We start from the raw sequence: 17,248 nt of genomic DNA, 5'->3' as shown, positions 1-17,248 counted from the left end.
AACAGTTACAATACTTGTATCTCTATAAGTACGTTTCTTCTTTCTTTTCATATATATATAATATATACTGTACGATACCACGTGTTGCATATGCACGGTTTAACGGTTCAGAAATTCGATTCAAGACGAAGAACACACCCGACAAAGGCTGTAATCAAAATCTCTCTGCTTTGAAGCATTTGATGGACTAATTAGAAGAAAGAATTTTACAAACTGATCAGTTAAAAAACGCGTTTACAGCACCCAAAACGTGAGAATGCATTCAGAAATTCAGGGTATATCACTTTGTCCTTGTTCACTGAATATTAGACAAGATAAAATAATAGGTCTGTTCTTTTTGGCTAAACTTTTGCACTAGTTCATCTTTCTTCCTCTTCTTTCTTCCTGGAAAGAAAAAGAAGAAAGATGAACTGGTGCAAAAGTTCAGCCAAAAAGAACAGACCCAATTGGGGGCAGGCACAGACGAGAACTATGAAAGAATGTCAATCCTAGGCAAGTTTTCGGAGGTATAAAAAGGGCCTCAAGGGCCCGGAGATAATTGAAGAACGCTGACATTATCGACAATTGATATAAATTTGCTATTATTAAGATAAATATTTGGCTCGTACATTATCAAATTCATGATTTTTTTATTACATAAATAAATATATTTGTAAAGCTATAATATCCTATATATTGCAGAAAAATTATAATTTTTTCTCTGCAGTTATCATCTCTGTTGATAATCAAACTTTGACGAGACACTGAAATCACAATTTGAAAGAAAAATCGGATATTACTGAGTTCTAAATACATAAATACGTCTAAATTAATAAATCGTAAAATTAATACATATTATCAGTTTTTAACTTTAAAAGTATTTTGTCGAGGACGGGGAGTGAAGTTTCTGAGGCACCCCGTCCTTGCATAGTATCGGAAATACAATACAACGTTCGAAATTGCGTTGCTTCGTAAGCCCAGAGTTGCATTCCGCTTCATGCATGATGTGCGTGATGCATTATTTATCCTTATTTAATATTCGGTGAATAACAAGATAAATGAAACATCATGTACATGAAACGGAAAGCAGTTCAGATCTACTATAAGTTTTTAAACTTTAAGCCATAAGAAATGGATGAATAAAATGGATGAATAATCAACCCAGAGAGAGCACAAAGTCGTCTAAAAGATAACTAAAAGATGACTAAATTATTATAAAGATATTTTTTAATGAAAAAATATAGTCGACGAAAAGATGATTAAAAGACAATAGATGTCGCATTGCTAATCATTTTATAATCTTATCCATATAATAAATAAAGGACTTCTTTGGATATCTTTTAGTCGTCTTTAATACTTCTTTTTTTATATTTTAATATAATATAATGTTTAATAACATCGAATTCCTAAATTAATTTTTACACAAAACGAAATAAAATTGCATGACTGACAATATACGTCACATTTCCTGTAATGTTTGCAGTGTCCTATGTAAGAGTCATTATCTTTTATCATAGTCCCCTTTGAGAGCACAATTATAAAAAAATATTTTATTAGTGTTCAAAAGATGTTCGTACATGTTAACAAAAGTGAAACTCCTTATGCGATCTTAAAAAAAAATTTCATTTGTCAAATCAGCGAAAGAAGGAACATTGACAACTTGAAGTTGGACAATGTTGTCTTTAGTCAAAAAATTTCTGAATTGGGTGAGATGAATGATATTTGCTAACGTATTTTGCTGCAAAAAGCAAAACTGCACAGTGTAAAGACGCAAGACTTATAGAAATCGCGTAATTATAGAGAAGAAGAAACAATCATACTGAAGATATTTTCTCAGTGGATTCAACATAGACAAAAGAGGAATAAAAATTTTATTCGTAAATTGATTTAATACCAGACTATTACGAGAAGAAGTAGGCGCTTCAAAATCGGCTGTATTAGAAGATAACAGTCTTACAGAGTTATACACATAAGCTTATTAAAGGTCTATTGTATTGTATATTACTATGGGAGATTTTTCTATACTTATATTTAATTAAAGATAAATAAAATGGACCTGGTTTATCAAAAAGATAAAAAAGTACAAATATAAGTATATTTTCGTATTTAATTATTTTCTCAGAAATATAGATGATTTATTATTAATTAATAATAAAGCATTATATATAGTTATTGTATTAATAATAAATTTATATTTTTTAGAAGAGAAATTTCGAAATTTCTAGATTACAGTTCGTAAAACTGTGAAATATGAAACGGATGCACGTACGACCTACAAAAAAAGAAGCAATATCAAAACTATTAATAAAAAAGAAGCACATATAAAAGTATTCATAGTCCGTTATTAATTCAAAACCATATCTTAAGTCTTAAGATGTTAATACGCCTCTATAATTGGCTTGTGACATCTCAAAAAGATTATACTTAAGACTGTCTTAAATATAAGAACCGTCTATGAATATGGTCAAAGAAAATTATGTCAAGTTTTACCGCGCTGAAACTCGGAAAAGAAAGTATCATGATTTTTCCAACAGTCAATGTACAAGGTGAAGTACTTCTCAGCATTATCATATTCAAAAGCTTTCTGGATTTGGGCGATGATTCATACCATTCACCTCGGTAACTTATATAAAAAATTTTCTCATTATACATATATATCACAAATAGAAAATATTTAGAGGAGCTATTTTGTTTTGTACAGACAATTTACACGATATGTAATAAGTGTATTGGCTAATAAACTTAATATGTATCGTGCAAACGTTTTATACAAGTTACTGCTTAGTAGCTAGATACATGCTATCACTTACGTTGATGTGTACACGCGATCACTATGATCGATTATTTGCTGCCCTAACCAGCAGACAATATATAAATGCAGTAATTGAGCGGTAATGTACGAGGCATGCCGGATTACAAGAGGTGGGTTGAGGGTTCCACTAGTTGCCTAAATGTTCACAAAATCGTGTACTATGATATGTTATTACATTATTATAGTATATATTGTTATGCCCGTGCCTTTTCGACATCCGTGGTGTATAGAAATGAGCGAAACGATTAGCCATTCAAACAAGATCTTCAGATTTGGATGTGACCCGTCAACGTGTCTCTCCAACTGCTCTATCATTTTTTATTCACTATGTTCTGCGTATTCCTCATATTAATTAACGTTTCTTGTTCCTTTTTTACAATCGTATTCTTTATTTTGGCGCTTCGGAGTGCGTGTACGCGTCCACGAGAGCAATCTCGCGAATCTGCCGCACGGGCGCAACAATATTATTTAAAATATTGTATTTAATGTTATTACGATATGTCAAACACAAACCTGTAGAGCCGACATACTCATCGCCAATATGATTAAACCGACTTCGAAGAAAAAAGCTTTTGTGTAAATAGCATCCAAGTACCTCGCGAATCTTGTTTAATGAAAGAGTTTTTGATAATTATGTCTTATTAAAGTACACTCTTTCCTTAAAGTGCATAAATAAAAAAAGTCTTATATTTCTTGCAATTATGCAGAGGTATACACTAACCGTAAGACATCTTTATGTTTTTGTATACAATATGTGAAATTTTTATAAAACTTATCATCTTCCTCAAGCAAAGCGAGTTCCTTATCTTGTTCGATGGACTTTCGTATGTACTCTAATCGATATCTGTGAATCGAAACAAAACATTCGAATTTTTTACAATGAGATGGCAAGAATTGTAAAATGCTAAATGGAATGAGCCGTATCTCAGCGGAGGTTGTATGTACTAACTCTGTAAAAGAATTTTTAATGTTTTTACGTTGATTTTTATTTACAAAATTGGCCAACATTCAAATTTTTGTGTAATAAATAATGAAAACTTCTAGAAATCTTATTATTTATTATTTATATATAACAAAAAGTGCAAAAGTTATTAGTATTTTTACTTAAAAGAAATGTAAGAAAAATAAATTACATTATAAAATATAATTATTATATTAAAAAAATGAATATTGCGAGAATTCGAACTCTCGTTGATCAGATAAGAAAAAGTATAATTATGCACCTTAATCCGTTCAATTATCAACATACAGAGAGAATGCCAAATTTTAATTATTATTATCTCATAATTAAATACCTATACCTACAAACCGCTTTTACAGTGTTAGGCAATTTTAAATAAGCTGTGGCTCATTCCATTTAGCATTTTACAATTTTTGCTATTTCTTTGTTAAATTAATTTATTGAAGCGATCATTTAAATCGTTAACTCTTTATACATACGATTGAGTTATTTGTGTCCTGCACATTTTTTTAACTAGGAGCATCAAGTAATTAGTTGGAATATTTTATATATAATTTTTTAAAATACATAACCATATTAATATATACTTTTTAATGATATTAAAATATAAATGTAAAAATCACTTAATGATTTTTGTATATTGTAAAAATGAAAATTAACTTGAGACACGAAAGACCCATCGTGAGTAGTAAAGGACTGGAAAATTATCGTGTGTATTAACAATAAGTTAAATACCTGACGACTGAAAACAGTACGCAACAATGTTGCACTAGAATAGTCACGAAGGTATCGGTCGCGACTAGGATAGTAAGACGAATGGCAGTAGCTAAGTAATTATGAATCAGTATGGGATAGTAGTACTTTTCAAGATCTACGTAGTATTCCACATGATATGGAAATCCCACTGGCCGCGTCGAATATTCGGAAGTTATATTTTTGTCGATTATTTTCGGGATTATCGCGAGAAACGGAAAAAGGCTGCCAAACGCATACATACCACCTAGAATCAGACAATACCCAGTAAGAAATAACAATGGAGTCGACATCGATTCCATTGTTATTTCTCACTGAGTACTTTAAAAGAAGTTATATTTGTGTACTTTAAATATTGTTGAGTACTCGGATATTTATATAAAAATAAATAAATAAAATATTTATATAAAAAAATTTAATTATTTTTTTTATTAAACAAATTATTTTTTAATATATACTAATTTTTAATAAATAGCTTACTGTGTAGTTGTCATCATGCAAACATAAAATTAATTGTTATTAATGTAATTATTACCTAATGTAATTATTACCTAATTAAAACCTAGTAGGTTTTATGATTGATCAGTTTTAATATATAATATAATATAATATAGTAATCGTTATTTCACTTTCTTACCGGCATAGGCGATAGTAATGCTTCTTCCATTCTCCGCAAATCTATGCAAAATTTCGAATTCACTTTTGATAGTCCATGATCGCCAATCCCTTTGTATATGTATAAGAAGTATTTTGATCTACGACTTAAAATTCCATGTTTTTTTTTACAAATGTGATTTCTTACTTAACCATGGTACTTAACCATGATCTTCTACATACCTTCTTTGTATTGCACGTTAAATTCACCAGCTTAATGATGCATGCGAAGTCTACAACGAGCGGTGGTATACACTCGATAATTGCATCAAAATCGCCATGTAACGTCACTAAAGCGAGTACCTTGAATCCAATACTTGTTTGATGAAGAGATTGAAATAAAAAAATGTTTTGCAAAATATAAAGACATACAATCGATTTATCTATAATTTTATTAATTTTAAACATTTTTAACTTTAAATTTCTAATATTTATATATCTTTTCATATTTCTTATTTTAAAGTTTTAATCTTTGGTATCATTATATGAAGAAAAAAAAATCTTCTCAAGAACAGAGATGGGTTGGTAGCTGATTAATTATAAGAATCGCAATGCAGAAAATGTACCTGGGCGATGGCTTGCGTTACACCAATAAGCGATACTATTAAAAAAATAATCCGCCTGTGTCTGTTTTTTTGGAAAGGCCATTGTCCTAGCAACGAAAGTAGCATACGATTGATTCTATATAATCGGGACTGAAAGATATCGTTCGATGTATCCATCTCCAATCCTTTTGGACTACTGCATCATCGATATTGCCTCTTACAATTTTCATTCTAATAAAAAATTCTCTTAGAAAGAAAAAGAAAGAGAGAGAGAGCAAACATAATAGGTGTAGTGAATTACGAGAAATTGTCGATATTTATATGACTGATTGTTCCACTAAAATGATGAAAGGCTTAGACGATCAAACACTTATCCTAGAAAGATCCATGTTTATGATTGATTTTATACTGGTGCATTTTATAGTCGTCTTATACCTTGTAACAAGAACTCGGTCAATATCGGAATATTGTAAATTTAACGTACATGAATAGTATCGTGTCTGCCACATATTTCTTTGAATCATATTTTTGTTCATAGAAGTCGGTAATGGAGAATGGCTTGGAAATATTTCTTGGCAGTTCTTTCAAAACAGTTTGGTTTACAAATATGTAGCAAAAATGTTATTTTATACGCGCATAAAGGTATCCATTTATAATCATAATTTAAGAATAAATTGTGTCTTGATTATAACATGATTATTATTTAACAAAATAATTGATATAAATCATATACTATATAGTAGAAAAAAAATGAACTGAAAATATCAAGAACGAATGTATGTCAACACTGTCACAAGTAACTTTTATAATTCAGAAGTTTATATGAAAAAATTAAGTCGAAGAATAGTTCATATCATAAATATATCATCATTTTTATGTATAATGTGCAATAACGCACATAAAATGAATGAAAAGCTTCGTAAATGATATATTTATATATGTATCACATATAACATTATTATCAATTTACGATATTTTATAAAGCTAATTATGAATTAGTCTTTTTATCATAAATCTGCATCTTGACGAGTTAGTCAAAGTAATAACATGTAAGAGTTTCGTAGAATATAATAGCCATGTCGTCAGTACAAATATAGTGATCATTGCACAGAAGTTAGTAAAAGTGAAAATATATAAGACATGGACGCTGCATGACCTGAAAACAATTTATTCACACACGAATGGCTATTGCATACAATTATATTATATATCATCATTATTATGCATTAATAATTCGTAATATAATAATATTAACAACATATTAATTTTATACGTTATGTTTTGCATGAAATACTTAACTCATTTATAATGGATTTAATTTTTTAAAAATAATTTTAGTAATTATTGCGAAAAAGTTAAACTTTGTCGATGGCTTTGACTTTGAGATATGTTGTTAACCTCCAACAGATTCTAGCAGTGGTCGCCATTCATTAAAAAGTTATTAACAAAAGAAGTTAAAAAAATAACGTATAATTTCTGCTATAACGAAAATTGTTAATCCATATAGATTCTCGCTTTATATTATAAAATGTGAACCTGACTTTGCGTGGAAAGTCGTGCGCTCCTATGAAAGAGGGAAAGAGGGATGAATCTCGAGGGAGGAAAACGAGATAGTTTTTAATATTATATATATATATTTAATATTATCAAATTTTAAAAAACTTCTGACAAATTCTTTTATTTCCATTTTTCTAATGTATACCTAACTATATGTAGTATATCTAACTATATATGGTAAAATATGATCGTTTTTTTGTTTTGCGTAAGAAGAAAAAATCTTCAAAGTCCCTCTCCGGGAAGACCCCCAGGCATTCTAACTAGGTTCTCAAGGAGAGAATATATTATACACCCGAAGGGGAAGACGCCCGATGGCCCGTATCGCCGGGTGTGCAGGACTCGACCGAGTCGTGATCCGCGCAAGGCGCAGGATACACCGACCCGGTCGTCTACCTGCTAAAAATTCTCCCTGAAAAGCATTGCGTCCCTGACACATGCGAGAGGACACCCCAGAACCACCTATCATTATGTCAGAACGTGGTAAAAAATGATTTTTTTTCATGTGTATATTATTCTCAAATTATATTAATAAAATAATAAATAGAATAATGATAAGTAAATATCAAGCATGCTGAATCGCAATTGTTGAATGCATATAATTAAACTTAATTACATATAAAAAAAAAATTATTAGGTGTTGGAATTAATTCGTAGCGTTTTTTAATGAAAGAATGTTATTTATTTCACATGAGCATTAAAAAATACATTAATGAAAGTACTTCCCATCACTTGTAAAACGCTACGAATTAATTCCAACACCTAATAAAATTTCAAGGCAAATGAGAGTAAGGCGCAGTAATTGATGCGCAAATTCAATAATTTTGTCATAAAGCAAAATTATGACAAATTCTTAGATGTATTAAAAAATTACACATACAAATATATATTCAAATTGTGTTAAAATTCGAATTTTTTAATTACATATAAATACTATCTAATGATTTTTTGTCATGTGTATTATTCTCAAGTTATATTAATAGAATAATAAATTGATAAAGTAAATATTAATAAAAAGAAATTTGTTTAAGTTTCTTTTTATTTAATATTTATTTTAATTAAAGTATATTAATCAGTAGCGATGTCATACGTCTGCGTCAAGCACAGGATGTTTTAATTTTATAAAACTTGTGTCACTTTGCTTTTAAATGAATTTTATGCGAGCAGTAATGGTTATCGTAAACTCTGTTTTATAAAACATAACGTATATGAAAATTTGAATAGTGACTCCATTTTATATTATTTTTAATAAAATAAAATTTTAATAGTAAATAGATATGATCTTTACAATGAAGTAAACACGACTTCTCTCTCTCTATCCGTTTTTCCACAAAAAATTCGTAAAATTAGGCCTTGTTCTGTCTAAGTATATATGCCCTCTTAATTTTCTATGAAAAACATTATGAAAGGAAAGAAACACTAGTTTTACAAATGTACGTTCTTAAACATTCTCATTTTTGTCTATTAATAGAGATAGAATTTAATGAATAATAATACGTAAATGTAAATATCATTAATTACGTTTAAAACTGTTATTCCAGAGACCGTAATAACATAAAATATGATGATGACAAACGTAACACCTTAAACAAAATTAAAAATTTTGTTTTTATAGAATCATTGAACGTATACATGCTATAAAATTATTACACTTACCGCATTAAAAGTTACATATGACAATACAATAATTTTGCCCACTTTGAGTGCTGATGGTTTTTCACTTCTCATCATTATCATTATAAGAAGTTTTCTTGCCGTTACTGGCATATTGTACCACTTTGTATTATATCTGTAAATTTTGCAAGAAATCTATTAGAAATTATATTAGGTATTTATCTGCTTGCTATCTCATAACATTTTTTTATCAATTAATATGACACATTTATAATGTGTTACTTTATTATTGTACAAAACGTACGCTGATTTAAACACTTTCTCACTGGAATCTACAATTTTCTGACCCTGCCAATTTTCGAACAATACATTAAGCAAAAGTCCATTTAAATAAACATAATTATTTATACCCCCGCCAATATTTTCCATGTTGTTTATTATCTGTTAATCAAACGTACGTAAGTAAGTATAGTTAATTTAGTTAAATTAAAACATAAAAATACTCTCAAAGAGATGACTATGGAAGTAAGTGCGGTAAAAAGTACAGCGCGTAAAAATAAAAACATCGTTAGACAACGTTAATTTAATTAAAAAATTTAATTATACATATATAAACTGTTTCGGCTATTCAACTCACCCTCAGTGACGCAGACAATACATAATAAAAAATTAATTTATTTCAATTTGATGCGAAATATCCTGACCAAGAAAATAATCAAAGCGTATATGTACGTCAGTGTCTCACTTCGCATTTGGATTGCATCTTGTTTATGTACTTTGTATTGATTGTAAGATTTAATTAAAATGTTTTTTATTATTTATTGTTTAAGTCAGTAAGGATGGTTTGAATAAGTAAAATGTACCATTATTTTAAGCTTAAAATTCTCACTTTTTCTTTTTAAAATCGAGAGAAAGGGAGAGATAAAAATAGTTTTAAGCATCGCTTAAATTTAAAGTAATGTTAGTGTTTGAGATTATTAATTAAATTCTTTAATTAAATTGATTGTCTAGCAATATTTTTACTTTTGTGCACTTTTTATTTCGCTTCCATTTTATCGCTCTCTTTAAGTTTTTTATTTATTAGAAATTCTTTTAGTGATGTTTAATTTTTTAAATTAAATTAGTTAATTTTACTCAATATAGAAATATATTTTTTCATTTATTTTGTTAAATAATTTGTGTGTTTATGATGATGGAATCATATTCTAGAACTGTTATTAGTTATAAGAGAATTTTTATTATGTGTACCTGATATCCTAGGAGACTTAAGAGAAGTACAGTCAATGCAATTTGTATAAAAAGAGGTAAGCTATATATTGATTCCACAATAGCAATAAATCTAATATAATATATAGAAATATATTTTTTCATTTATTATTCTTGCTTATACAAAGATAAAATATAAAACGTCTTAACGTTTACTCACTGCAATGCTTCTGTGTGTCTGCGAATACTATACACAATATTCGCATAAGATTTATCTTTTGTGAACATTATTGTCAATCTTTCGTTTTCAAAAACTAAAGCGGTTTCCAATCGATATCTAAACTCAAAATTTTTAGAAACTACAATTTTTAAAATACCACAACAAATAAATTGTCTAATTATTTGCGTTGAACTCAAATATTACAGAATTTGTGTATTTGAATCATTACAGAATTGTATACTTAAATCAAAATCACTTATTAGGATCACCTCAAAGCTGCGATCAAACCACAGCAATATTCAACCACTGTTAAATACAGAACATCGATTACAGTTAGTAAAAACATGTACATAAACTCGCATATACTACAATATATGAAAATTGGAACGTAATACGTGTCCAAATCAATCATGGAATTAATGCGAAAAGGTAGTCCTCTTTGTACGTTATTTGTTTCATCAGCTTCCTCAGATTCCACGTGCAAAACTCTCGACAGTAATGTTGCAAACAAATAAAGGACATTATGGCCTAGTAAAAAACCTAATTTGCACACAAATTTTCGTGATTTACTATATTATTGTCAAAAAGATTATAGTACTTCAGGGAATACAACCAACTCTCCGAGGATCGTTGATTATGTTCCCTGTTAGATATTTTATAAATTATTAGATATTTTGTAAATTTTCAAAGTTAAAATATCTTCATATTTAAAGATACTATAATATGCTGAGTATCTTTCAAAATGACTTAAGAAATGTAATATGCTTAAAATTTAATTTTGTTGCAGTATATTATTGTACCGTATAATACTATTAAAATCACACACACCCGTATAAGCGTAGCCTAACTTTCGCCCACGCTGTGCATGCAAATTCTGTATCTTAATTTCTTCGTCCGACTTTGGGGAAAGGCAGTATTCTTGCATCTTTAGTAGAAGTATTTTTATCTATTTCTCGTAAAAAGATTTAAATATGAATGAAATATAATTTTTTATTATTAGCCGAACTTATTGTTATTTTTTAATTTTTATACAAACATTTTTATTTACGCACCTTTGGCAATGTATGTACCATACATAATATTTTGCTTATGATCAATATAGCGAGAAATAATAAAGGTAAATTATCGATCACCTCGAAGAAATTGTGTCTGATCTCAATTATACCCGCCAGCTACATTTTTCGTTGATTTTATTACGCACATATAACAAATAATTTTAATTGAATTCGATTATAATTTATATTTATATTTAATTTAATTATGTCAATTTTATATTTGATGAAACAGTATAAATAAGGTGTAAAGATATTTAATTTTTCAAATTTTTTGAAAGATAACGCAATAAAAAATTGCAATAATACATGTATATAGTACTCTTTTAAAATACTTTATTTTCAACTCACCTCGAATATAAATCCGGATCCAAATATCAACATCAAAATGATATATATCATGTAACGCCTACTTTGCGTATGAAAAGGCCATAGACCACTGATGCTTAGTAGTAGTCGAATGATGTTATAATGCGAATTCTGAAAGAACTTATCAATATCACCCATTCTATCTTTTACTTCCTATCGTTATTATTATAGAAGCGAAATTCAGTCACCAAGCAAGATATAGATCGTATCGGTCTCCCATTCTGTTTGAGAATTCTGTTTAATGTTGGATTATCGTGAAATCTAAAATATATTGTGAATATATTTGCTAACGTGTTTTGCTGCAAACAGCAAAACTGCACAGTGTAAAGTCGCAAGATTATCTTATAGAAATTGCGTAATTATAGAAAAGAGGAACAATCATAAAATATTTTCTTAGTGGATTCAACAAAACAGGTATAAAAATTTTATTCGTAAATGGATTTAATATCAGACTATGAGAAAAAGTAGTTGCAAAATCGACTGCATTAGAAAATAACAGTCTTACGGAGTATAAGCTTATTAAAGGTCTATTGTATTGTATATTACTATTGTCGAGGATTTTTTATACTTATGTTTTATTAAAGATAAATAAAACAAAGATGGTTTATCAAAAAGATGAAGTACAAGTATAAGTATATTTTCGCATTTAATTGTTTCTTAGAAATGTAGATGATTTGCTGTTAATTAATAATAAATTTTATATTTATTATATATTGTTTTATATTATTAATAATTTTATATTTTTTAGAAGAAAAATTTCGAAAATTTTAAATTACAGTACGTAAAACTGTGAAATACGAAGCGGATGGACGCACGACCTAAGAAAAAAGATACATTAAAAATATTAATAAAAAAAAAACATCATATAAAGGTATTCATAGTCCGTTCTTAATTCAAAACTCTATTTTAAGATGTTAATATGCCTTTATAATTGGCTTGTGACATCTTAAAAAAAGATTATATTTAAGACTGTCTTAAATATAAGAACCGTCTATGAACACGATCAAAGAAAATTATGTTTTACCGCGCTGAAACTCGGAAAAGCAAGAATCATGATTTTTCCAACAGTCAACGTACAAGGTGAAGTACTTCTCAGCATTATCATATTCAAGAGCTTTTTGAATTTGAGCGATGATTCATACCATTCACCTCGGTAACTTATATCAAAAACTTTCTCATTTTATGTATCACAAATAGAAAATATTTAGAAGAGCTATTTTATTTTGTACAGAATATTTGCACGTTGTATATTAAGTTTATTAGCTAGTAACTAAGTATATGCTTCCACTTACGTCGATGTGTACACGTGATCGGTATGATCGATTACTTGTTGCCCTAACCAGCACACGATATACAAATGCAATAATTGAGCGATAGTGTATGAGGCATGCCGGATTGCAAGATGTGGATTGATGGTCCTACTAGTTGCCTAAATATTTGAAAAAATGTACAATATATGTTATCACATTATTATAATATATATTGATATTTTTAAAAATGTTTAATGTTATCATGATGTGTCAAACACACACCTGTAGAGCCGACATATTCATCGCCAATATGATTAAACCGACTTCGAAGAAAAAAGCTTTTCTATAAATAGCATCCAAGCACCTCGCGAATCTTGTTTAAAAGAGTTTGATAATTATGTTTTATTAACTCTTTCTTTAAAGTACATAAATAAAAAAAATCCTATTTCTTGTAATTATGCAGAAGTATACACTAACCGTAAAACGTCTTTGTGTTTTTGTATACAATATATGAAGTTTTTGTAAAACTTATCATCTTCTTCGAGCAAAGCAAGTTCTTTATCTTGCTCGATCGACTTTCGTATATACTCTAATCGATATCTATGAAACAAAATAAAACATTCGAGTTTTTTACAATGAGATGGCAAAAATTGTAAAATGCTAAATGGGATGAGCCATATCTCATTCGAAAGGGGAAGTTGCATGTACTCTAGCACTGTAAAAAGTTTTTAAATGTTTTTACGTTAATTTTTATCCACATAATTAGATGACAACGGTATAAATAATTAAAACTTCAAGAAATCTTGTTATTTATTGTTACGTGTAACAAAAAGTGCAGTTATTAGTATTTTTATTTTAAAAAGTGTAAGAAAAATAAATTACATTATAAAATGTAATTGTTACATAAAAGAATTAACACTGGAGATTCAAACTCTCGTTGACCGAATAAGAAAAAATATAATCAATCAATTATGCCGCTTTATTATGTCTGCGAAATTAGCATCGCCATTTTGTCAGAACAAAAAAACAATACAATTTTCTCATAATCAAATATCCATACATACAAGCTTTTACAGTGTTAGTACAAGCAACTTCAAATAAGCTACAACTCATCCCATTTAATATTTTACAATTCTTGCCAACTCTTCGTTAAATTAATTTATTGGCGATTATTCAAGTCGTTAACCCTTTATAAACATGGTTGGGTTGTGTCCTGCAAATTTTGTCGGTTTTTTTTTAACTACAAGCATCAAGTAATTAATTATAATATTTTATATATATATTATATATATATATATATATATATATACTTTATATATATATATTTTTATATATATATATTTTATATATATAATTTTTTTAAATATATAGCCTTAGAAATAAATGCTTTTTAAAGATATTAAGGTATATGTAAAAATCATTTAAAGATTTTTTTATATTGTTAAAATAATGAAAATTAATCTAAGACACAAAAGATCCATTATATGTAGTAAAGGACTGGATAATAATCGGGTGTATTAACAATAAGTTAAAATACCTGAAAACAGTGCGCAACAATGTTGCACGAGAATAGTCACGAAGGTATCGGTAGCAACTAGGGTAGTAAAACGAATTGCAGTAGTTAAGTAATTATGAATCAGTATAGGATAGTAGTATTTTTCGAGATCTACGTAGTATTCCACATAATATGGAAATCCCACTAGCCGCGAATATTCAGAAGTTACGTTTTTGCCGATTATTTTCGGAAATTATCGCGAGAAACGGAAAAAGGCTGCCAAAAGCATACATACCACCTAAAATCAGACAATACTTTAAAAGAAGTTGCATATTTATGTATTTGGAAATATTGTTCAGTATATGGAAATATTTTTAAAAATAAATACGATTTAATTACTTTTTTCATTAAATAAATTATTTTGGAGTATATACTAATTTTTAATAAGTATCTTATTGTGTGGCTATCATACATCATGCAAACATAAAATTTTAATTGTTGTTAATGTAATTATTAACTAAAATTGTTTTTATGATCGAGGTTTTTAAAATATCGAGAGTTTTAATATATAATATAATATAATATAATAGTCGTTATTTCATTTCCTTACCGGCATAGGCGATAGTAATGATCCTTCCACTGTCTGCAAATTTATGCAAAATTTCGAATTCAATTTTGATAGTCCATGATCGCCAATCTCTTTGTGTATGTATAAGAAGTATTTTGATCTACAACTTAAAATTCCATTTTTTTTTACAAATGTAATCTCGTACTTAATGATGATACTATGATCTTCTACATACTTTCTCTATATTGCATGTTAAATTCACCAGCTTAGTGATGCACACGAAATCTATTATAAGCGGTAGTATACACTCGATAATTGCATCAAAATCGCCATGTCACTAAAGCGAGTACCTTGAATCTAATACTTTATTTAATGAAGAGATTGAAATAAAAAATTAGTTTCGCAAAATATAGACACATATAATCGATTCACCTATAATTTTATTGATAATTTCATACATTTTTAATTTTAAATTTCTAATATTTATATATTTTTACATATTTCTCATTTTTTAATCTTTGATATCATTATAAGAAGAAAAAAATTTTCTCAAAAACAGAAATGGATTGATAGATGATTAATTATAATTGCAATGTAGGAAATGTACCTGGGCGATGGCTTGCGTTACATCAATAAGCGATATTATTACAAAAATAATCCACCTGTGTCTGTTTTTTTGGAAGGGCCATTGTCCTAGCAACGAAAGTAGCATACGATTGATTCTATATAACCGGGACTGAAAGATATCATTCGACGTAGCCATCTTCAACACTCGGTTTGGACTACTGCATCATTGGTATAGCCTCTTACAATTTTCAGTCTAATAAAAAATTCTCTTAAAAAGAGAGAGCGTAATAGATATAGTGAGTTACGAGAAATTACCGATATTGACATGACTGATTGTTCCATTAGAATGATAAAAGACTTAGACGGTCAAACACTTATCTTAGAAAGATACATGTTTATGATTGATTTTATGTTGATGCATCTAATAGTCGTCTTACTTTGTAATAAGAACTCGGTCAAAATCGGAATATTGTAAATTTAACGTACATCATGAATAGTATCGTGTCTGCCACATATTTATTTGAATCATATTTTTGTTCATAGAAATCGGTAATGGAGAATGGCTTGGAAATATTTCTTGGCAGTTCTTTCAAGCCAGTTTGGTTTACAAATATGTAGCAAAAATGTTATTTTATACGCGCATAAAGGTATCCATTTATAATCATAATCTAAGAATAAATTATATCTTGATTATAACATGATTATTATTTAACAAAATAATTGATATAAATCATATATGGTAGAAAAAAAATGAACTGAAAATAGCAACATCAAGAACGAATGTATGTCAACACTGTCACAAATAACTTTTATAAGTCAGAAGTTTATATTTATCTAATGTACATGTAAGAATATATAATCGTACATTTTTTGAGTGAAAAATTAACTTTTAACAAAGAAATTAAGTCGAAGAATAGTTAACAGCATAAATGCATCATCATTTTTATGTATAATGTGCAATAACGCACATAAAATAAATGAAAAGCTTCGTAAATGATATATTTATATATGTATCACATATAACATTATCATCACTTTACGATATTTTATAAAGCTAATTATGAATCAGTTTTTATATCATAATTATTTGCATCTTGACGAGTTAGCGTCTAAGTAATAACATGTAGGAATTTCGTAGAATATAATAGCCATGTCGTCAGTACAAGCATAATGATCACAGAAGTTAGTAAAAGTGAAAACATATAAGACATGAATGCTGCATGACCTGAAACAATTTATTCACACACGAATGGCTATTGCATACAATTATATTATGCATTATCATTATTATGCATTAATAATTCGTAATGATATTAACAACATATTAATTTTATACGTTATGTTTTGCATGAAATACTTAACTCATTTATAATATAACTCATATATAACTAATTTATAATTTTAATTTTTTAAAAATAATTTTAGTAATTATTGCGAAAAAGTTAAACTTTGCCGATGGCTTTGACCTTGAGATATGTTGTTAACCTCCAACAGATTTTAGCCAGTGGTCGCCATTAACAAGTTATCAACAAAAGAAATTAAAAAAATAACGTATAATTTCTGCTATAACGAAAATTGTTAATCCATATAGAATCTCGCTTTATATAATGTTGTAAAGTATGAACCTGACTTTGCGTGGAAAGTCGTGC

At 28.2% G+C, this 17,248-nt stretch overlaps 3 protein-coding genes across 6 annotated transcripts in view; 1 reads left to right on the top strand and 2 right to left on the bottom strand.

The window, feature by feature from the left end:
• The window catches only part of LOC105151944 (Odorant receptor 13a), a 74,701-nt gene that overhangs the window by 12,167 nt on the left and 45,286 nt on the right, over positions 1-17,248 (top strand). The window lies entirely within an intron of this gene.
• On the bottom strand, positions 79-13,884 carry LOC147907297 (odorant receptor 94b-like). Its single transcript, XM_087413183.1, has 12 exons — positions 13,447-13,884; positions 13,252-13,342; positions 13,009-13,148; positions 5,726-5,900; positions 5,343-5,462; positions 5,143-5,260; positions 4,488-4,752; positions 3,513-3,635; positions 3,305-3,395; positions 2,790-2,926; positions 2,470-2,602; positions 79-2,251 (listed from the first exon to the last, which is right to left on the bottom strand). The coding sequence occupies exons 1-12, from the start codon at positions 13,671-13,673 to the stop codon at positions 2,201-2,203; spliced, it is 1,671 nt and encodes a 556-aa protein (XP_087269309.1). The 5' UTR covers positions 13,674-13,884; the 3' UTR covers positions 79-2,200.
• Positions 8,062-12,715, bottom strand: LOC147907298 (odorant receptor Or2-like). 3 transcript variants are annotated; one of them, XM_087413275.1, is made up of 10 exons: positions 11,908-12,714; positions 11,702-11,830; positions 11,351-11,470; positions 11,127-11,244; positions 10,568-10,838; positions 10,299-10,415; positions 10,121-10,211; positions 9,177-9,313; positions 8,915-9,047; positions 8,062-8,841 (listed from the first exon to the last, which is right to left on the bottom strand). In XM_087413275.1, exons 2-10 carry the CDS (start codon positions 11,750-11,752, stop codon positions 8,791-8,793), a joined length of 1,089 nt encoding a protein of 362 aa, XP_087269401.1. In that variant the 5' UTR covers positions 11,753-11,830; positions 11,908-12,714; the 3' UTR covers positions 8,062-8,790. The 3 variants fall into 3 exon arrangements, with proteins under 3 accessions (XP_087269401.1, XP_087269399.1, XP_087269400.1); XM_087413273.1 differs by having other exon boundaries at positions 11,702-12,715; XM_087413274.1 differs by having other exon boundaries at positions 10,568-10,826; positions 11,702-12,715.

The sequence above is a fragment of the Acromyrmex echinatior genome, chromosome 14 (assembly GCF_024713525.1).
Source record: "Acromyrmex echinatior isolate Ae372 chromosome 14, ASM2471352v2, whole genome shotgun sequence".
NCBI classification, from domain to species: Eukaryota; Metazoa; Arthropoda; class Insecta; order Hymenoptera; family Formicidae; genus Acromyrmex; species Acromyrmex echinatior.
Note: the sequence above shows the minus strand (reverse complement) of the source record. Positions and strands in the feature narration are given on the sequence as shown.